Source organism: Mesoplodon mirus, assembly GCF_964341445.2.
Source record: "Mesoplodon mirus genome assembly, chromosome: 2".
NCBI classification, from domain to species: domain Eukaryota; kingdom Metazoa; phylum Chordata; class Mammalia; order Artiodactyla; family Ziphiidae; genus Mesoplodon; species Mesoplodon mirus.
The window spans coordinates 159540051-159563757 of record NC_138977.1 but is presented as its reverse complement, the minus strand read 5'-3'; the positions used below and the strand labels follow the sequence as shown (position 1 = coordinate 159563757).

Sequence of the window (23707 nt, the reverse complement as noted above, 5' to 3'; positions counted from 1 at the left end):
ATGTATGATATAACCCTAATTTTATTAAATATATATTATTTTAAAAAAAGAAAATAATAGGAAAATCCATAACCTAGCTAGAAGACAGAAGGGGAATCCACAATGAACAAGAAACTAAGTTTATACAGGAAGATTAGAGACAGAGAGTTTAGGATTGAGAAAGGAAACCACAAGCCAAAAAGCATATAAGATTGCTACAGAAGATATGGTGTACTTCTAAAAATGTCCCAAGCCCAGAAATGGCAGATGCTGGGAGTAGAAGGTACCTCTGAGGAAATCAAATGGTAATTACTTAGAGTACCGCCATAAGAATGGCCAGTCAGATGTAGTCTCCACACCATTCCTACCTCTTGAACAAGTCAGCAAGGAAGACATCTGCCCAAAAGAAGGAACAATGAGTGTGGGCACCTAAGTCACAAAGGCAAATGAGAAAATTTCTGGGGTGGTTGATGACACCCCTGAGGAATGGGGAAATTCCTGCTCAGAATACCTTCTGTTCGTATATCCCATCCAGAACCTTGTCTTGTCTCTTCCACATTCACCTTCTAAATGCTGCAGTAGTGATGCGCGTGGTCCCCACCAGAACCCATTTGCCAGGCCAGTGTACATGTGCACCAGCTGCTGCTTGTTGCCTGCTAACCACTGACAACTGCAGCTTTCTGGGAGCCTTGCCCTGATAACAAGAGCTTACCCGTGGATGCTAAGGAGGTTCACCACTTCCCCCTTCCAGACAGCTCCTGCCAGTGACTGACTGATGTGAGGGTCTAACAGTTTAGCTTCTTTGCCTCTGGCTGTACAACCTCTCTGGTGCAGTTTACAATCAAGATTTCCCTAGGGACTCAAGAAGAACCTAGAATTCTCTGAAAACACATATTTGCCCAGTTCAGTGGTTCCTGAACTTTACTGCACTTTGGAACCACCTATTTATCTGTTGCTGCTTAACAAATCATGCCCAAACTTAGAAGCTTAAAACAAAACGCATTTATTATCTCACAACTTCTGTGGGTCAGGAGTCTGGATATGGCTTAGCGGTATGCCTCTTCCTATCCAAGGTCTCTCATGAGGTGGATGGGAGAAGATCTGCTTTCAAGTTTACTCACATGGCCGTTGATAGGTTCAGCCTCTTGCCATGAGGGCTTCTCTGCAAGGCTGCTCGCAACATGGCAGCTGTCTTCCCCCAAGACAAGCAATTAAAGAGAGTGCAAGAGGGCTTCCCTGGTGGTGCGGTGGTTGAGAGTCCGCCTGCCGATGCAGGGGACACGGGTTCGTGCCCCGGTCCGGGAGGATCCCACATGCCGCAGAGCGGCTGGGCCCGTGAGCCATGGCCGCTGAGCCTGCGCGTCCGGAGACTGTGCTCCGCAACGGGAGAGGCCACAACAGTGAGAGGCCCGCGTACTGCAAAAAAAAAAAAAAAAAGAGAGAGAATGCAAGAGAGAACAAGGAAGACAGAAGCCATTGTCTTCTTATGACCTAATCTTCTTAGAAGAAATATCCTATCATTTCTGCGGTATTCTGTCCACTAGAAGCAAGTCAGTAAGTCCAGCCCACATTTAAACAAAAGTTTAAATATCAGAAAGCAGGGATCACTGACACTGATCTTACCATGTACTTGGGATTTTTTAAAAATACTGATGCCTGGATTCACATTTCAAGACATTCTGATCTGATCTAGGATGAAGTTTGACCTGAATACTGGGATACTGTAAAGTTTTTTAATTGTTATAAAAAATACATGATATAAAATTAACTTTATTTTTAAGTGTACAGTTCAGTAGTGCTAATGATATTCACATTGTTGTGTAACATATACTTAGAACTTTTTCATCTTGCAAAACCGAAACTCTATACTCATTGAACAACACCCTTTTCCCCCTCACCCAAGCCCCTGACAACCACCATTCCACTTTCTGTTAACATGATTTTGACTACTCTAGATATATCAGTGGAATCATACAGTATTTGTCCTGGCTTATTTCACTTGACATAATGTCCTCAAGGTTTATCCATGCTGTAGAATGAAACAGGATTTCCTTCTTTTTTACAGCTGAATAATATTCCTCTCTCTCTCTGTGTGTGTGTGTGTGTGTGTGTGTGTGTGTATCCCTCATTTTCTTTATCCATTCATCTGTCCATGGATATTTGGGCTGCCTCTACCTCTTGGCTATTGTGAATTATGTTGTAATGAACATGGGTGTGCAAATATCTCTTTGAGATCCTACTTTCAGTTGTTTTGGATATATACTCAGAAGTGGCATTATTGGATTAAATGGTAATTTTACTTCCAGTTTTTTGAGGAAACTCCAAACTATTTTCCATAGCAGCTGCCCATTTTATATTCCCAAAAGTAGTGTACGAATGTTCCAATTTCTCCACGTCTGTGTCAACACTTGTTATTTTCTAGCTTTTTAAAAAATAGTAACCGTCCTAATGGGTATGAGGTGTTATCTCATTGTGGTTTTGATTTGCATTTTTCTAATGATTATAAATGTTGAGTACTTTCAGATGCTTGTTGGCCATTTGTATATGTCCTTTATAGAAATGTCTATTCAAATCCTTTGCCCATTATTTAGTTATTTTTTAAAATTTGTTGAGTTGTAGGAGTTCTTTACATACTCTGAATATTAATCTCTTTTCAGATATATGGTTTGCAATTATTTTCTCCCATTCTGTGTGTTGACTTTTCACTTTGTTAATTGTTTCCTTTGCTGTGCAGAAGTTTTAAAGTTTTATGCAGTCCCACCTAGTTTTGCTTTTGTTGCCTGTGCTTTTAGTGTCATATCCAAGAAATCATTGTCAAATTCAACATCATGAAGTTTTTAAATGTGGTTTTCTAGATATAGTATTCTTGGTTGGCCATTTGTTTTCCTTTCAGCATTTTGGATGTATCATCCCATTCCTTTCTGGCCTGCAAGGTTTCCACTGAGAAATTCAACTATTATCTTATGGGAGCTCTTGCTTTTCTCTTGTTGTTTTTAAGATTCTCACTTGCTATGACTTTTGATGGCTTGAGTACAATGTGTTTCAGTGTAGGTTTCTTTGGTTTTATCTTAATGGGAGTTTTTTGATCACCTTGAATTTGTATGTCCATTTCCTTCCTCAAATTTGGAGGTTTTGGCTCATTATTTCTTCAAATAGGCTTTCTGACCATTTATTTCTCTCTTCTCTTTCTGAAACTCCCATAATGCGTAGGTTGGCCCGTTAAATGGCATCCCACAAGTCCCTTAGGATGTCTTCACTTTCCTTGTTTTTCTTTTTGCCCCACTGGTTCTATTATTTCATATAACCTGTCTTCAAGTTCACTGATTCTTTTTTTTCATCCAATCCAGTCTGCTATTGATCCCCTCTAGTCAATTTTTCAATTTATCATATTCTACAGCTCCAGCATTTATTTTTGGTTCTTTTTTTCATAGTTTCTATATCCTTGTTGGTATTCTCACTTTGTTCATGCATCATTTTCCTGGTTTCTTTTAGATGTCTGCAACATCTTTGAGCTCACTGAGCATTTTTATGATGGTTACTTTGAATTCTTTGTTGAGTAATACATTTCCATTTGTTTAGGGTTGGTTTCTGGAATTTTATTTTGTTCCTTTGATTGAGCCCTGAGTCCCTGTTTCTTTGTATGCCTTGTTATCTTTTGTTGGAAATTGGATATTTGAAAAAACAGCCACCTCTCCTGGTCTTTATGAAATTCTTCGCTAGGGAAAGACCTTCACCAATCATCCCAGCTAAAGATTCTGGGAGTCTCTCAAACCTTTCTGGAATGTGCCTTCTCCAGGCTTTGGTGCATTATCTCCAGCTGGACTTTGGCTTTTTCCTACTCCAGAGTAACCCCAGGTATCTATCAGCAGTACTGCAATCGATATCTCTGGAGTATAACAATGCACAAGACTCACCTTTGTTCTCAGTGGACCTCGGGCATCTAAAATGTGCCACTCTCTTTTCTGTCAATGTTCCAAGTCAGATGAGACAGAAATCAGTGCCTTGGGCAGCCTCTTTAAAAGCCAGAATATAAGACACATGTTCCAGCTTTTTCTTTTCCTCCTGAGGGAGAACTCAAAAGTTGGGAGTTTCCTCCTGATTGCCCTTGCTCTCTAGGAGGGATGTGGGGTATGGTGGGTAAGTGCAATGGAATGTTCTAATTGCTCCATTGTGCCTCTTCTTGGCATTGTGCCTGCATGGAATGCTATATATAACCTCTCAACTGGTTTCTGGAGTTACCATAAAGGTAATCTTGTCCTCATATCGTTATGAGAGTGTCTCCATGTGGGAAAGTGAGCCTGGAGTTTCCTATTCTGCCATCTTGCTGACATCACTCCTCTAATTTCTGGGATTTTCAAAAACTCCCCAGGTGATTTTAACGGGTAGCAAAGTTTTGGAACCACTGACTTTTCCCACACTCCTATCTGGCTTTCTTCACTCAGAGGTTTCTACTGAGAGCTCCCTTAATAAATCATTTGCATAAGAATCTTAGGGAATTCCCTGGGAGTCCAGTGGTTAGGACTTGGCACTTTCACTGCTGTGGCCCAGGTTCAATCTCTGGGTGGGGAACTAAGATCCCACAAGCCACGAGGTGTGGCCAAAGAAAAATCTTAATCTCAGCCTGAGCTTCTAAGGAAACTTGCTTGGTAGCATGACTGGCCTATTTCCTGCAAGAAGGTAATAGCAAACAGATAAAACAAAACACAGGTTAATAGGAAGTTTCAATTAAAAAAAATGAGTATCCATTAAAGTATCACCAAATATTTGGGGAAAGCCAACACTTTGAATTGAGGCACCATGTTCATTAAATGGAATAATTTATACCCAAGGAAAGAGATATACTAAAAAGAGAACAACAAGAACAAGACTTCAGAATAACTAAATATCCTCAGAATCATGAAAGTATACTCTATCTGTTCATAACATTTAACTATTGTTCTTAGAAATTAACAATTAATTGCCAAAGTTAAATAAATAAATAGGTGATAGGGACATAACTGTAGAGTGAGTTAATAAGCTAGAGAACTGAGCAGAGAAAATTTTCCAGTGTGTACTGCAAAGGCAAGCAGATGAGAAGTATAAAGAAAAACTTAATAGATATGGAGGAGGGAGTTACAAAAGGACATAATAAAAGAAAACTGAGGAGAGATAAAAGATATATTAAAGACCTGGACAAAAAAGGGATACACAATCCTTTGATTGATTCAAAGATTCCACCAAATGTTGAGTAGATCAAAATTTTTTTAAAAATCACCTAAGGATAATAAGAAATTATTGTTAATTTAGTTAGAAAATGCCCTTATCTTTTAGAAATGCACAGGGCATCCACTGGAATGGATAAGTGGAGGCAAAAGTTAAATGGATTGAAAAATGAAAAGAAGCTCAGGATATAGAGATAATGATTATAGACTATTATTCTGAGGAATTTGGACATGAAGGGAAATGGATGGTGGATAAAAATAGATGGGACATTGGAAGTAGGAAAATAGTGTTTGCTGTTTTTTGTTTTAATATCTATATTTATACAAAATATCTTTCATATATAATACATATATCACATATAATAGATACAGGTTTTATATCTATGTACATATGGTATATAAGGAAGAAGTCATTAGATAGGTTAAAAATAAAGATAGATTACAGTATAGGAGGAAAAAATAAATTGATGACATGAATTATCTTGGCATTAAGCATTTAGAGACTATGAATATTTGTTAAGGATATAGTAGATTTAGGACATGGCTCTGTTTCTGACCAACTGATTTCCAAGATTTTCTATCATTGTGAAAATAATTCTAATGATAAGCTTGTCTATACAATATTCTGAATATTTCAATAATTTAAAACCAAGAATTTTAACTGAATATTTTCATAGAGAAAAATGAGAAAAAGTTACTCTAATAGAAATCCCCATTGCCAGGGAAAGTTCATAAGGAAGTGGGAAACAACAGCAGTTGAACATGCCTCTATGAGGCATGGACCCATAGACAGTCTTAAACAAACTCCTTTCAAATGCTTCAAAGCCTGAAATATAAACATAGTAACATTTAGATAAACCTATACTGGCCAATAAGAAAATTATTTTAAGCAAATATTGAAATACATTCCAGATGTCCCATTGGGCTTTAAATGCTAATGCAGCTCATTTTATATGTCGTCATATATTGGATTATAAACTATTTCATAGTTTATAAAACACTTGTATTTTAATTATTAAAAAAGACCCATTTCTCTGTGATTAAATAACTATTTCTACCTCCCTTAACCTTCCTAGTAAACAGTATAACGAAAGTATCCTGTAGGTTTACCTCCATCAGTTAACTTGTAGGGATGAACTGTTTGATTAGCAGTAGTAATTATGCCAAAAGAGAAAATCACTTAAAAACTGTGTAATTAACTGAAAGGGAAAACTTTTAAATTTTCTTATTGGTTCAAATTTTCTACTGGATAATACAATAAATTATCACTGTCTATAATTATTTATGCTCTTAAGATACTACCACCAGTCATATATTTGCCACATTTGTTATATCCTGAATAGCTGGTATATTCATGAATATCCATCTTTAAAAACCCCAGTAGATTTATGATCCTTAGACAGTAATATTTTAAGAAATATTTGAAAAGATTAGCTTTTACAAAAATGTAAAGATAATCAGGAACAAGTTCTGTGGGAAAAATTCGTGAAACAATAATATTATTGAAATTCTTAATCATTCTGAGAAAACAAAACAAAAGCAATAACCTTTTATAGGATGAGCTTATCCTTTGTTAACAGAAAAGTAAATAGTTCTCCACAGAAGAGCCACAACTCTCAAATGATACAAATGTTGCATAAGGGACATTTATCTCTATGTAAATAATTAACGATTACCTCCAATAGAGATCTTATATCACAGAGATTTATTTTCATATCAGTAATATAACCAGAAGTAGAAATTAAGGTGTCAATGTTTCAGCAAAATCTTTGTTCTTTGTCTTAGTTTTGCTCTACCTGGAACAGCTGTAAGAAAAATTCTGCCTCTTTTTCTTTTCCACCAGCCTCTAATATTGAAAATAACTATACTCAAGGTATAATTGGAAATCTACCTGTGGATCGAGTCCAAGTCCAGCTTGCACTAGAATAATGGTAAGGGCAGTGTTTCTTAAAGTTGAAGACATTGTGTTACTAATATAGACATGATCACTGAGGAATGGAACATTCCTAACGGTAAAACCAGCCAGTAACATCCCTTAGAAGAAAGAAAATAAACCATGTCTGATTCAGTTCATTTTCCCAAGAGAGAAAACAGAAATGTTTAATTTCTCTTCTTCAAACACACTATGTCTCTCGCTACTTTGGTGAAGGGCAGGTTACATGCAAGTAGAGGAAACAGCATAAATGAAGGATTGGATATAAGAAATGATATATGTCAATGGGGTGCAACAAGCAATTCAGTATTGCGGAACATAAAGGACTAGGATGGGAGTGGGGAATGGGCTGGAGGGGCCAGATCATGGAAAGCTACCCCTACCCTCTACCCTCCCCTGTTTTGGCAGAGTAAGGCACCATGGGAAAGTTTTAGGCAGGAAGTGAGATAATGAGTCTTGTATTTTCTATGTGATGGTCTTGACAAATTAGATAGACATAAAACTGAAGGAGAGACCAGATAGAAGGCTCTGCCTTAGTCCATGGAATGGTTAGAAACAAAGAGGCTGAGCTAGGACAAAAGCGGAAATTTTGGAGAGGAGGGAAAAAGATTCAGTAAATACTTAAGAGTTGCTGAATGGGTGTTATGAACACAGAAAGGGTGTTAGAGATAAGCGAGAGTGATTACCTCTATTGACAGTAACTAAATATTTGAATGTATTGAATACTTAGAAGATATAATACACCTCTGATAGAAGGTCTTCCACTAATTTTCCTCTACCTGGAGAATTATAATAATGGTGATGAAGAAATAGGGGGTACCATTGTTTAGGCAGATGATGCATCGATGAATATACATAGTGGAGATGCTCAAACAGCTCACCCAAAAACTATAAAACCTTTGGTGCCCTAGTCACTATAACATTTGAATCTTGTAATTGTATTTGAATTAGGTTATCTACAGAACAATTCAGTTTTTTTCAAAATTTTCCTTTTCTACAATATATGTAAAGTTAAGTAAAAAATGTCCTATTAAATGATAAAGCAACAAGAATCATATACTGAGTATATTTAAAGTATTTAAAAATATATTTCAGGAAAAATATGTGTGTGTATAGAGAATACATACTTCTATAAACAAGCTATATATACACATATATAATAAGTACACATATAAAAAAGCTATATAGATCATATTACATTGAAATAGTTCTAAATTATATCCACTCTGACTAGAATATAGTCATAATTTATATGTGGTCAATGACAAAAAAATGAGAGCTAATTATTCACTTACCAAGAAGAGGGGGAAGTTGAGGCACTGAAGGTATTCTAATGATTTCCAAAAGTTTCCCACCAATAACAGCACCATAAAAGATAATTAACAGTCCAAATAAACTTCCATCAGGAAGAACTTCAGGGCCTGAGAATGACCAGGTTACACACCATATCATAAAAAGTATAGCTCCTGAAATATAAAAAGGTGCATGTCTATATATCTACATAGACATAGATATATACATATAAGACAGGAATTTGATTTCATTGAATATATTAATAGCCAATCCTATATAATGATACATAATGTACACTAATGTTGCTTGCTAGTGTGGTTAAAGAAATGTCTGTTTAACATATATTCCAAAGTCTTTGTCAACCTAAAAAAAAGTATTTTATTAAAAAATAGTTTTAAACTATATGTGAATCCTTTAAAGTGCTAAGCTTTCTCATAATATATGACATTTTTTAAATGTCATGGCAATATGAAGAGATTTACTTCATTTTATATTTTAAAGTAGTTTTTCACCAGGAATAAGATGATTTGTTGTGATAAGAGTTCTCAAACTTATTGAAGTTCATAGTGGCAGTGTACCACATTTTTTTAAACATCTTTATTGGAGTATAATTGCTTTACAATGGTGTGTTAGTTTCTGCTTTATAACAAAGTGAATCGGTTATACATATACATATGTCCCCATATCTCTTCCCTCTTGTGTCTCCCTCCCTCCTACCCTCCCTATCCCACCCCTCTAGGTGGTCACAAACAGTGTGCCACATTTTGTAATGGCAGCAGACTAAGTATTTGTATTGAAGGGATAACTCAGTTGATGTTTGGGTGTAAATTATTAAAGGGGACAAAGGCTGAGAAAAAAGTAAACCTGGTCTTTGGGAGAATGTAAAGTATCTTAGATTATGTATAGGAAGTAAAGGTGGACAGGATGAGTAATGATAAGGTAGTATACATATTATTTCTGTCAACTACATACTAAGGAAAGTCCCTACTCACAGAGGGAATTCATAGATTTCTGTAAAGGACAGAAGGTGATACTGCAAACTGCCATCTGCAAATTAAATAGCTACCTTCATTTACTATGAATCATAATTTCTAATTTTTTTTTCAGGTCCTTGAAACAGCTTAAGTGTATTCTTTAGCTGTGACTCCTTTTTGGTGGCACCAATCTGTCAAGGGTAAAAGAGGAGAATTTTGACAAACTCAAGGCAGGAAGTTAGAAATAAGATTCTTGTCCCCTCCTCTCTGACTAAAACCACTCCACAAAATTGGAGTACTTAAAGGCCTGAACTCTTACTAAAAGAATGAACCAGAAATTATCATTCTACTGACAAAGAGAGAAGACAAACCAGATTGTTTGTCTTAGCTAGTCTCTGGGTGGCAAAATCACTTCTGAGAATTCATACAGGCCTCAACTAACTTATGTTTTGGGCTCAAATTTACATGATTTGTATGGTTTAGGAACCCCCAAACCCTGAATTTGGCATAAACTGTATCTTCCCATAGAACTATCCCTAGGGCACTTGGCAGATGCTAGTTCAAAATATCCCTAATAGACACTACTGATTCCAGACTGCATAAAGTCTCAAAGACAAAACCCCACTGAATCTGAATTTATAATAAAAACTTACAAAATAAGAAGTAATCCCCATGAACAAAAGTTGATAGATACAACAAAGAATGGGCTTAGATATCCAAAAACTTTAGCTAAAAGAACCAGTAGATAGACAATATAAAATATGTATTTTCAAAGAAACTCAAGACAATTAAAAAAATACTTAAGACATAAGAAAAGAAATACCTGAAAGCATTGTAAAAGACTCAAATACAACATTTAGAAAGAAACCATAAATAATTACTGAAATTTAAAAAATCATTAGATACCTTAAACAGCAGGCTAGATACAGCTGAAAAGAGAAATATGGTAAACTGGTAGATATGAGGAAATTACCTAGAGTGTAGCATAACAAGAAAAATGAGATGGAAAATATGAGATATTTAGATTTTGGAAAAGATATAAAATATATCTAATAGTAATTTCAGAAACAGAATAGAAAGAGTGAAAAAGATACAATACTTGAGAAGAAAATTGGCTTAACAAATTTATAGAATTGATTAAAACCATAATCAATTCTGTATTGATTTGGACACAGGAAGTAAAATAAATTCTCACCAGGATTAAATAAAAATAGATACTTAGACACAATGTTGAGAAACTACAGATCACCAAAAAAACAATTATGTCTTAAAGAATCTAGAGGGAAAAATACAGATTAGTCATAAAGCAATAAACATTAGAGCAGATTCTCAATTCTCAACAGCAACAACAGAAGCTGGAAGATAATGAAATAAGGTCTTCAAAGTACAGAAGTAAAATATCCAATGTTGAATTCTGCAGCAAGTTAAACTATCATTCAAGAAAAGGACAAATGAAAGATATTGTCAAGCAAACACACCTAAGAATATATTCCATTTTTACTGGCAGAAAAACTATTAGAAGATATGCTTTAGGAATAAGGACATAGTACTATTAAGGAAGGAAAAATGAACAAAAAAAATTGTAAACATGTAGGTTGGTCTAAACAAGTGTTTGATTATATAACAAATACCCAATCAAAGTTGCTAAATCAGGGGATATAAAAATAAGTTGGATATGGGATTTCCAACAATGATAACATGAAGAAGTTGACAGTTTATTTCAATAAAAAAGTCTACATATAAAACTGTATAAAATAATAAAAGCACCCATTTCAGGACCTTGAAAACTGACCAAAGGCAGTTATCAAATTGAGAAGCATTTATTCTTGAAAAAAATGCTAGAGTTTTGGGTAGGATCACTGAGAGTCTGAGGCCTTCCTGCTTGGTATTGCTACCATTCCTCTCACCCTTCTCCCCAGCTTCAGCTCAGTTGGGAAAAACTAGTTATACCAGAACGGAGTTGGAAGTAAAAACCAGCAGCTTTCCTGCCAGAGGAGGTGGAGTGGATTTGATATGGAGTGGAGGCAGAAAACCCATGACCTTGCTGGCTAGAAGTGGCAGACTGGTTTGGGAATGGACAGAGAAAACATGCAGTTTTGCTAGTTTGAGTTTGAAGTCCAAGTTGAGGCAAGTGGCAGACCAGCCAAAAATGTGACTGGGAGATATTGGATATGAAAAGGTATCAAATGGTTGAAATAAGTTCTCTACATATCCATGGCTAGTTGGGCAAGTATGCAAATGCAGGGAAGACTCAAGGAGTACGGCAAAAAGTGAAAAACGATGTGAGATCTGAGTACTAGCAGCAACTTTAAATGCATTCTTCAACCCACCTACAGATCACCTGGCAGAAGGTGGAAGACTTATTGGCCTGAACACAATGTCTCTCCCAAATCATTAGGTGATTACTAAGCTATGCAGACAAAAGGGAAACCACTAGGAAGATAGGCTAACAACAAAAAAATAAACAAAAAAAAAAACTGATAAGAACCATTGGCTGCTGCAAACCATGGGGCAGGTTAAAATCCACAGTTTAAGTACATGTGAATTACCAAAACAACAATAATAATAACAACAAAAACCCTAAAAAATAAAACTGAATTCAAAGTTGCAATAATGTGTAATTAAAATGTTTAATTTTCAACCAAACTTACTAGATGTGCAAAGAAACATGAAAGTATGATACATACTCAGGAAAAAAGCAAGAGACATTGAGTGAGTCCAGGTGTTGGATTTACAAAGTGTTCAAAACAGCTATTATAAATATGTAAAAATAATTAAAATATGATAAAAATGTGCCATTTAATAGAGAATATCAATAAAGAGATAAAATTTACTTTAAAATGAAAATGGGCATGGGAGAAATGGGTGAACTGTTTTTGTTTTTAGTTTAAATAAATTAAATTTAAAAAATTATAAGAGATTATCTAATGCAGATCCATAACTTTAGGCAGGCCAACTTCCATTTTTTTAATAAAAGAAAATCTAGAATTGAAACATACAACAACTGAAATGAAAAATTCACTGGAGAGGTTCAACAGCATATTTGAGCTTGTGAAAGAAAATATCAACAAACTTGAAAATAGATCAATAGAGATTAATCAATCTGAAGAACAACAAGAAAAAAGGAATGAAGAAAAACATAAACAGAGCCTCAGATAGCAATGGAATACCATCAAGAGTATTAACATATGCATAAGGGGAGTCCCAGGAGGAGAAGAGAGAGAGATAAAGGGGGAGAAAATATTTGAAAATATAATGTCCAAATTTCCAAATTTAATGAAACCAAAGACAGCCAAAGACAAAGCAAAAATCTCGGGAGTGGCAAGAGAGAAATGACTCGTTACATATGGGGACAATAATACAATTAATAGCAACATTTTCATCAGAAAAAAAGGAGGCCAGAAGGCAGTGAAGTGACATTTCAGAAGTACAAAAAAAAAAAAAAAAAAAAAAACCACCTGTCAATCCTAGGGCTTCCCTGGTGGCGCAGTAGTTGAGAGTCCGCCTGCCGATGCAGGGGACATGGGTTCATACCCCGATCTGGGAAGATCCCACATGCCATCGAGCGGCTAGGCCCGTGAGCCATGGCCGCTAAGCCTGCGCGTCCGGAGTCTGTGCTCCGCAATGGGAGAGAGGCCACAACAGTGAGAGGCCCGCGTACCGCAAAAAAAACAAAAAAAAAACAAAACCCAATGAGATAACACCTCACACTTGTTAGAAAGGCTATAGTCAAAAAGACCACAAGTAATAAATGTTGGCAAGGATGTGGAGAAAAAGGAACCCTCATGCTCTGTCAGTGGGAATGTATATGGATGTAGCCACTATGGAAAACAGAATGGAGGTTCCTTAAAAAATTAAAACTAGAACTACCATATGATCCAGTAATTCTACTTCTGGGTATTTTTCCAAAGAAAACACTAATTCAAAAAGATGTAAGCATCCCCATGTTCATAGCAACATTATTTACAACAGCCAAGATATGGAAACACCTTAAATGTTCATCAATGAATAAATGGATTAAAAATGGTAGATACATATACATATATATAGTACTATATATAGTATATATATGTATATATAATGAAATATTATTCAGCCATAGAAAAGGAGGAAAATCTTGACATTTGCTACAACATAGATGGACCGACCTTGAGGGCACTATGCTAAGAGAAATAAGTCAGACAGAGAAAGACAAATACCATATAATCTCTCTTATATGTGGAATTAAAAAAAAATACAATCAAGTTCATGGATGTAGAGAACAGACTGACAGTTGCCAGAGGCAGAGGGTAAGAGGGTGGGTAAATGGGTGAAGGGAGTCAAAAGGTTCAAACTTCCAGTTACAAAATAAGTCATGAGGAGGTAATATACAGCATGGTGACTATAGTTAGGAACACTGTATTGCATATTTGAAAATAGGCTAAGAGTAGATCTTAAAAGCTCTCAATTTAAAAAAAAAATTTTTAACCATGAATGATAGACTTACTGTGGTGATCATTTTGCAATATTTACAAATATCAAATCATTATGTTATGCACTTGAAACTGTTATATGTCAAATGTACTTCAATTTTTAAAAAGGCCAAATTAGACATTTTCAGACAAATAAAAGCTGAGAGAATTAATTACTAGCACAATTACACAACAAGAAACATTTAAGGAAGTTTTTTAGGCTGAAGGGAAAGAATCCCACATGGAAGCCCAGATTGCCAGAAAGAAATGTAGAGAACTAGAGAATGTAAACATGTGAACAAATATAAGGGAATTTTTTTTAAACTTAAAGACTTTTGGTTTTTTAAAGCAAAAATAATAAGAATGTAGAAGTAAAATATATGATAAATCTAGCACAAGGGCAGAAGAGGGATAAATAAAGTCATACTGTTGCAAGACTTTTCTATGTTACCTTGATATGAGCGATGGCTTTCAACAAATGTATACATTTGTCTACATTCATTGAGCTGTGTACACTTAAGATCTGTGCACTTTGTGGTATGTAGACTATAATTCAATAAAGTACTGTTAACAACAAAAATTTTAGGAGATGATGGAGAGTTTGGAAGAAAAACAGGAGTATGATACAACAAACAGTGTAAGCACCTCCTGCCCCCAAATTTTGGCAGTGGACAAAGCTGCTATAAACATTTGTGTGCAGGTTTTTGTGGGCATAAATTTTTAGCCCATTTGTGTAAATAATACCAAGGAGAGTGACTACTGAATCATATGGTTAGAGTACACTTAGTTTTGTAAGAAACTGCCAAATTGTCTTCCAAATTGGCTGTACTATTTTGTATTCTTAGCAGCAATGAATGAGTTCCTGTTGCTCCATATCCTCACCAGCATCTGGTGTCAGTGTTTGGGACTTCTGGCCATTCTAATGGATATGCAGTGGTACTTTGTTGTTTTAATTTGCAATTCCCTAATGACATATGATGTTGAGAACATTTTTATATGCTTATTTGCCATCTGTATATTTTCTTCAGTGAGGTGCCTTTTAAGGTCTTTTGCCCATTTTTAATCAGGTTGCCTGTTTTCTTATTGTTGAGTTCTAAAAGTTCTTGGTATATTTTGTATAGTTCTTTATCAGTTGTGTGTTTTGTAAATAGTTTCTCCCAGTTTGTGGCTTGTGTGCTCATTCTTTTGACATTGTCTTTCACAGAGTGGAAGTTTTTAATGTTAAATAAGTTCAGCTAATCAATTATTTCTTTCATGGATTGTGCCTTTCCTGTTTTGTTTTGTTTTTAAGTAATCACCATAACTAAGGTCATCTAGATTTTCTCCTATGTTAACTTCTATGAGTTTCACAGTTTTGCATTTTACACTTAGGTCTATGTCCCACTTTGAGTTAATTTTTATGAAGGGCATAAGGTCTGATCTAGATTAATTTGTTTTGCATGTGTATATCCGGTAGATCTAGCACCAGACTACCTTTCTTCCATTGGGTTGCCTTTGCTCCTTTGTCAAAGGTCAGCTGACTATGTTTATGTGTATCTATTTCTGAGCTCTCTATTCTGTTCCACTAATATATTTACATCCTGTTCACCAAATTATACTCTCTTGATTATTATAGGTTTATAGTTAGTCTTGTAGGGGAGTAGTGTCAGTTCTTCAAGTTTTAATTTTTCTCCTTCAATATTGTGTTAGTTTTTCTTGTTCTTTTGTGATATCTATATAAACTTTAGAATGAATTTGTCAACACCATGAAACAACATGTGGGGATTTTATTTGGAGTTGCATTGAGTCTATAGATCAAGTTGAGATGAACTAATTTCTTGACAATATTGAGTCTTCCATGAACGTGTAAAATCTATACATTTATTTAGTTTTAAAATTTCTTTCTTCAGAATTTTGCAGTTTTCCTCATGTAGATATTGTACATATTTTGTTAGATTTATATGAAGGTATTTCATTTTGGGAGTACTAGTGTAAATGGTGATACATTTTTCATTTCAAATTCCATTTGTTCATTGTTGGTAAAAAGGAAAGAAAACCTGACTTTTGTATACTAACCTTGTATCCTGCAACCTTATTATACTCACTTTTTAGTTGTTGCAGGAGATTTTTTTCCCCTAGATTCTTTGGATTTTTTACATAGACAATCATGTCATCTGTGAACAAAGGCAGTTTTATTTCTTCTTTCCCAGTCTGTATGCCTTTTATACCCTTTTCTTGTCTTACTATATCAGCTAGGACTTCCAGTACAATATTGAAAAGGAGTGGTGAGAGAGGGCATCATTTTCTTGTTCCTGATCTTACTGGGAAAGCTATTTCCTCACAATTAAGTATGATGGCAACTATAGATTTTTAATTGATGTTCTTTGTCAAGTTGACAAAGAACTTGTAATTTGCTGAAGTTTTTATCATGAATGAGTATTGGATTTTGTCAAATGCTTTTCCTGCATCTATTGATATAATCATGTGATTTTTCTTCTTTAGCTTGTTGATGTGATGGATTACATTAATTCATTTTCAAATGTGAACCAACCTTGCATACCAAGGATAAATACCACAAGGTTGTAAAGTATACTTCTTTTTATATGTTGTTGAGTTCTATTTGCTAATATAGAGAATTACAACAAATTGAGAATTTCTGCATCTATGTTCATCAGAGATATTGGTTTTTTTTCCCCTTCTAATGTCTTTAGTTTTGGTATGAAAGTAATACTAGACTCATAAAATGAGTTGGCAAGCTTACCTCTGCTTCTATCTTCTGGAAGAGATTGTAGAAAATTGGTATAATTTCTTTCTTAAATAGTTAGTAGAATTCATAAGTGAAATCATCTGAGTCTGATACTTTCTGTTTTGGAAGGTTATTAATGGTTGATTCAATCTGTTTTACTGGTATAGTCTTATTCAGGTTATCTATTTCTTCTTGTGTGCCTTTTGGTAGATTGGGTCTTTCAAGGAATTGGTCCACTTCGTCTAAATTATCAGATTTGTGGAACTAGAGTTGTTTATGATGTTCCTTTATTATCATTTTAATGCCCATGGAATCTGTAGTGATGTTCCCTCTCTCATTTCTGATATTAGTGATTTATGTTTTCTTTTTTCTTAGTTAGCCTAGCTGGAGGCAATCAATTTTACTGATCTTTTCAAAGAACAAGCTTTGGTTTCATTGATTTTCTCTATTTCTTGTTTTCAATTTTATTGATATCTGCTCTAATTTTTATTATTTCTTTTCCTCTGCTTACTTTGAATTTATTTTACTTCTTTTTCTAGTTTCCTAAGGTGGAAGCTTAGATAACTGATTTTATACCTTTCTTCTTTTCTAAAATATGTATTCAATGTTATAATTTTCCCTCTAAGTGCTGCTTTCAGTGCATCTCATAAACTTTGATAGCTTGTATTTTCATTTTCATTTGATTCAAAATGTTTAAAAGTGTCTCTTGAGGTTTCTTTTTTGACCCATGTGTTATTTACAAGTATATTGTTTAATCTCCAAGTATTTTTTGGTTTTCTAGCTGCCTTTCTGTTAATAAATTATACTTTTAAGTCCATTGTGGTCTGAAAGTTTATGTTGACAAATCCCCAAGATCAGATTCTTTCCTCAGCTGTGCATAGTCTCCTAATGAACCCATTGAAGGCATTCATTTCTGTTACAGTGTTTTTGATTTCTAGCATTTCCATCTCTCTGTTTACATTACCCATCTGTTCTTACATGTTGTCTACCTTTCCACTGGAGTCTTTAGTATATTAGCCAGAGCTGTTTTAAATTCATGGTCTGATAATTCCAACTCCCTTGCCATATCTGGGTCTGGTTCTGATGCTTTCTCTGTCTCTTCAAAATGTGTTTTGTGCCTTTTAATACATTTTATATATTTTTGTTTAAAGGGGAACATGATGTTCTGGTAAAAGGACCTATGGTAGTGTGACGGTAAGTTGTAGGGGGAGAAGAAGAGTTCTATAGTCCTATGGTTAGGCCTCAGTCTTTTAGTGAGCCTGTGTGCCCTGGGCTGTAAATTTCACAACTTCTTTTCAGGGTTTCTTTTTCTTTTTTCTTTTTTCACCCCCTTAGGTTGTATGGTATGGCTAGAGAGGGCTGGAGTTGGGTATTTCTCTTCTCCTTAGTTGGTTAGGCTAATAAAGTCCTCAAAGGTTATACTCTGATAAAACAGTTTCTCTTGAGGGCAGGTTTTATTAAGAACAGGATCTCTGGTGTATTTCACAGTGGTTACCATTTCTCTCTCCCTGACAGATGGCTCTTGGAGGTACAACTCACAGAAGGATGTCCCCCAACACCATGACTGGGCTCTTCCTATAGTTTTTAACTCTCAGACTTGCCCACACTGAGCTTCCAGCTAATTGACAAATCTTCTACCCTCACTACTGGTTCCCGCAGAGGTTTCTGCTCTAACTTATGATCCTTTGTATCAACCTGTCTCTAATTTGGGGGGTGGTAATTTGCCCTGTGACCTCACTTCTTTGATGGAACTAAGGAGAGTTGGTGATTTTTCAGTTTGTTCAGCTCTTTATTTGTTGTAAGGATGGAGTGATGATGCTGGACCAGAAACTGGAATTGCCTGGGATATAATTTTTGAGCTCTAAACTTCCAAGACTGCTTACTTTATGAAACTAGTGGTAAGACTTTAATGCAGAAATTTGCTTCCAAGATTATTTGAAAATCTTAGTTGGATGTATAATAAAGCTTCCCTTTCATTTATTTAAAGGAAAAATAACTTAATGGAAATAAGTTAGTACCTTTATTCAAAGTAAACTAAAAAGAAGCAAAAAAGGAGTAATAGCCTAAAACCTAAACTTATTGCCCTAGAGTATCCATTTCTTTGCATTTAGGGAAGCCAACCTCCAAGTAAGATATAAACAGTGTGATTAAAAGTGATGAGACTGGGCTTCCCTGGTGGCGCAGTGGTTGAGAGTCCGCCTGCCGATGCAGGGGACACGGGTTCGTGCCCTGGTCTGGGAGGATCCCACATGCCGCGGAGCAGCTTGGCCCATGAGCCATGGCCGTTGAGCCTGCGTGTCCGGAGCCTGTGCTCCACAACGGGAGAGGCCACAACAGTGAGAGGTCCACATACCACAAAAAAAAAAAAAAAGTGATGAGACTGATTTCTACATGTGGTTGAAAGTTTAGATTTCTTATTTAATTTAACCTGTGTACACTGCAGGATTGCTGAATTAAACATGACTTGTTGACAAACTGCAGCTCTATTTCTTTGTATTATCCAGAGTATACACTCTTTTAAGAGTTTGTTTATTTTGAAAATAGGGTGTGTATGTGAGAGGGAGAGAGACAGAGAGACAGATTGAAAAAGAGAGTACAAGAATATAGACCCTCAAGATAGAAACATGAAGCTCCTTTTCCTATGAATTTCTCTAAATTCGCAAAATCAAAAATGAAGGAAAACAAAGGGGGAAACCAGTTACAAGTATCAAAGTTTGTTGGTATAAAACTCCTCAAATAGTTCCTGAGCAAACCACAGTCCTCAACCTCAATGGATAATCTTTGGTGACCAATACATTTCCCTCTCTTCCACATGCACTGGCCCTACTTCTAACAACTGCTGTATAGAAACTGCCCCCTAAATAAGGTCATGGGGATGCGTATGTGAGACCTATGTGCAGAAGTTATATTTACAAAGGAGTCCAGTCACTTACATTGGCAGATGTTCAAGTTTACTTTAGATTCAGGGCCTTAAAAATACTGATTTTAATTAAAAAGCAACTTTTGCTAAATGAATTTACTACATCAATTAATAAAATTTTCAGTTTAAAGTTAGCAAGCAGCAAAGAAAAACAATGTAAACTTTAAATACTAATCCTTCATCATATTTTAATCTAATTTTTGTTCTCTGTGAGATCTGTACTTCTAGAGGTCATTCTCACTCTCAAGTTTAATCATATAGAAATCTAGGGGAAAAAAACCTTCTATAAATATTTGGTGACAATGAGATGCTTTAAAATTTTAGTGGGAAAGCAAGTTCTACACAACTCTTTAAGACAGCATAAAATTTGGGGCTTAATTTAAATAAGAACCTTAATATTGGCAGAAGTATAATGTTCCTTCTAGCTACTTAAAACTAAATGTCAAAAGTAGGTTTTAAATAAAAATCTTTCTATCACTTCTGTTTCTAATTTCCAAAATTTAACATAAAAAGTCATGAAAAACATTAAAATATAGATCTGTTAAGCAATTATTATTTTTGACAGATTTAAGGAACTATTTCTTCTTTGTCCACATATAGCTTGTAAATAGGGCTGCTCATCTGCTCTAGAGTGTATAGATTAAGCAATGTTTTTGTTGGCTTGTATTTTAATACTTATCAGATATATTTCTCATTTTCTATCCATTTACATATCTTATTTCACATACCATTTGTAATAGTTTTATTCAGCACTCCTTGTGGAGGACAAGAACACTTCTTTTCCATCTGCGGTTTTGTTTCCTCTGTTTTTGACAAGACAGTTTCCTTAGTTTCTTCATGTTCATTAGTATCACTAGCTTTGAGGATCTGAAGGAAAAACAAGAGTCTTTTAAGAAATATACTTGTACAATTTTATGAATGTAAAAGACAACCAAATTTCATAATTAAATTCATATTATTACTGTGAACATGGAGAATTATACATACAAAATAATATTCATGCTCTATATCAATAGGTATTTGGGGAGGTAACAACAGTGTATTTTGTAGGGCACCTTGATTTAGCCTTTTGTAGACCTGCCTCCCTGCCATATTCAGTTGTGATTTATGTATACTGAATAAGTGCGCCTATAGTGCAGGCAGAATAATTAAAACTGTCCCTACTTAGTCTAACTCCCAAAGATCATTCAACAAAACTTTTGTAGAATTAAAATGCAGCTAAATTGGAAAGGAGGTGAAATATAATTTAACTTGGATTCATTTCATTTGAAAAATTATATAACAAAGAAAAATGAGAAAAAAACAGATCAAGCTTTCAGAAATTCAAGGTTCATGCTTTTTCCACTACTATTTATAGATAACATATTTAGATGGTTTATGGGTATACCTCAATCTTCCAGTATTTAATGGTAGTTAGTCTAATAATGAAACTGCTGATTTAGGGGGAAAAAAGACACCCTTAGTTTGTGAGAATATTGAAAGGCTTCTCCCAAGGTAAAAACCAAACCAAAACAAAAGATTAAAAAGAAACAGAACAGAATAGTTAACCATGGAATAGCGATATTCAAACATCCTTGCTGTTATCATGATGTATGTGTGTGTGCGCACATGCATGTACGTGTGTGGACATGCAGGCCAACGCTTTGAGTGTACTGATAATATTTTTGAGTGCAGTGGAGAGAGAACATCCCATTGTCACAAGAAATGGTAACAAAGGCTAGAGAGCTTGGATAGATTAAGGAAAGGAAGAGGAAGCATTTAATGACTAGGGAGACAGAGGCGCCATAGCAGCTGGTGTAAACGAATTATGTAGCTCTTTAAAATCAAAGTTCTTTAAACTGGATCATGATTAATCTTTTGGAGTTCTGATATAGAGACCTTTTTCTGGAAAGTCTGTCACTATACAAAAGGTCCAGGGTAAAGACACAAAGGTGAGTTTTGATTAGGGTGGGTGAAAGGTCATATACAATAAAACCATATTATTTTAAGTTTTATTATCTCAGAATTTATAATAAATTTACATAGAGTAAGATGAAGTCTTTACAGATAAAGTAATTAGAATCAATGGTGAATATTTTAAACATTTTTTAAAAAGGACTTTTTTGGCCCTTAAGAACTGTAGAAACCTCTATTTAAAAAATAAACAATTTAGGGGCTTCCCTGGTGGCGCAGTGCTTGGGAGTCCACCTGCCGATGCAGGGGGCGCGGGTTCGTGCCTCGGTCCGGAAGGATCCCGCATGCCGCGGAGCGGCTGGGTCCGTGAACCGTAGCCACTGGGCCTGCGCGTCCGGAGCCTGTGCTCCGCAGCGGGAGAGGCCACAGCAGTGAGAGGCCCGCGTACCGCAAAAAAAAAAAAAAAAAAAAAAAAAAGAGAGGAACAAAATAAAAATAAACAATTTATAATTCTAATTATGAGCGATTAATATTTAGTAAAACTAGGTCAACAAAAGGTCTAATGACTTACTCTACATACTTGCAAAAATAAAAACCTGGGTCTCCTTTGAATGTACAGCACAACATTTTAATTAATTTAGATTTTTCTTTACCTCTTATACTCTAAACTACTAACTTTATTCTGGACATGGCAAGAAATAGTAAGCCAAATTTTCATTATTCCTAAAATCTGCCTCTTTGGTTCCAAAATAATCTATAGTCGCCCCTTCCATGTTTTCATTCCTTTTGCCCATTTCTTGGGCCATATTAAAACTAGCTATTTTAAAATAATCACTTTTTTTTCAGCATGAATCATTTATTTTTTAAATACCCAGATAACACATGATCATGTTAGAAAAACAAAAAATATAGATAAGCAGGAAAAAATAAAGTCATTCCAAATCCTACTATTCAGAGTTAACCATTGCTAACATATTGATATATATTTATCTAGAAATGTGTGAATGTATGTAAAAGAGAGAGGGAGACTGAGAAAGGGAGAGAGAGTATGTGTGTTATTTATTAATAAAAATGTAAATATACTAGTGTTCCATAACCTGCTTTTTTACTTAACAATATGTTATGGATATCTTTCACATTCAATAAGTATAGGGCTATGAATTCATTTTCTATGGTTTCATAGTATAAAATGACCACTTCTCACTTTTAAACCAAACATATAAAAAAATCTATTAAGTAAACTTTAAAAATAAATTTTAGCATCAGATTGTTTTCATGTCATATGTTACAATATAGTTTTAATTTTTTACCTGAGGAGTTGTAGATGATTGGATGTTTTTATCCTCCAAATGTTCATTTTTTGGATCTGTGGTGTACATACTAATGTTTAAAAGTAATTTGAAAGAAAGAAAAAAAAAAGGACTATAAGTCCATCTGAAAACAAACACGGTTAGGTGGGATTAATTTTTAAATAATTTTTTAGCATAAAGTTTCACCACAGTCAAGTCAGATATCTTTATAGTAAAAACAGTCCAAATATTCATTTTAAAGTTATTAACCAAAGTCATGTGCATAAATTTTAAAAATCATTATCACAAAACAATTTAATACTTCTCAGTAGTTCATACTCCTGGGCCATATCCTAAAAGCATATATCAGAAAACTTAGTTCTTTATTTCATGCACTGAATTAATATGTTTGAGCTAATTTCCATCATTGATTTACTCTAGTCAGTCAACTCCTGCATAAGAGACTTCAAAAAAATTTTAAATGAAATGCGATCAACTACATTAAAACTACATCTATAAGCATGCTGTCTTTATACATGGTCCATTAGAAAGGTCTGTGGGTTCAACACTTAAGTAAAATAAAATAGGTTTTATTTTGAATAAGAATGAACTAGGAAAAAACAGTGAACTAGAACCATATCAAGAGGAGAATTGGGTCTCCCTGGTGGCGCAGTGGTTGAGAGTCCGCCTGCCGATGCAGGGGATACGGGTTCGTGCCCCGGTCTGGGAGGATCCCATATGCCGCGGAGCGGCTGGGCCCGTGAGCCATGGCCGCTGGGCCTGCGCATCCGGAGCCTGTGCTCCGCAACGGGAGAGGCCACAACAGTGAGAGGCCCGCATACCGCAAAAAAAAAAAAAAAAAAAAAAAGAGGAGAATTAGTTCTGGAAACATTTATTTTAAAATATCTGTTGTTTCTACCTTCTCTGTGATCTTTGTTGCCTTTGAGTAGAGGGAGAGTATCTTTGCCTTAAAAATATCTTTCAATTCTTGAGTTACTGTTGAGGACAAAATTAAAGATTTCAAGTTTTAATTTTTAAGTACTTGATAA

The 23707-nt window shown here is 35.1% G+C and overlaps 1 protein-coding gene across 1 annotated transcript in view; it reads right to left on the bottom strand.

The window, feature by feature from the left end:
• SLC9B1 (solute carrier family 9 member B1) overlaps window positions 1-22748 on the bottom strand; it is a gene marked incomplete at its 5' end in the record, with an annotated part of 49816 nt that extends 27068 nt beyond the window's left edge. Inside the window, 5 exons of the mRNA XM_082610916.1 lie at window positions 5879-6006; window positions 7072-7214; window positions 8409-8579; window positions 20205-20343; window positions 22680-22748. Of these exons, the coding sequence (XP_082467042.1) occupies window positions 5879-6006; window positions 7072-7214; window positions 8409-8579; window positions 20205-20343; window positions 22680-22748 (650 nt within the window). The remainder of the gene's footprint in view (window positions 1-5878; window positions 6007-7071; window positions 7215-8408; window positions 8580-20204; window positions 20344-22679) is intronic.
• Window positions 22749-23707: the final 959 nt, after the last annotated feature.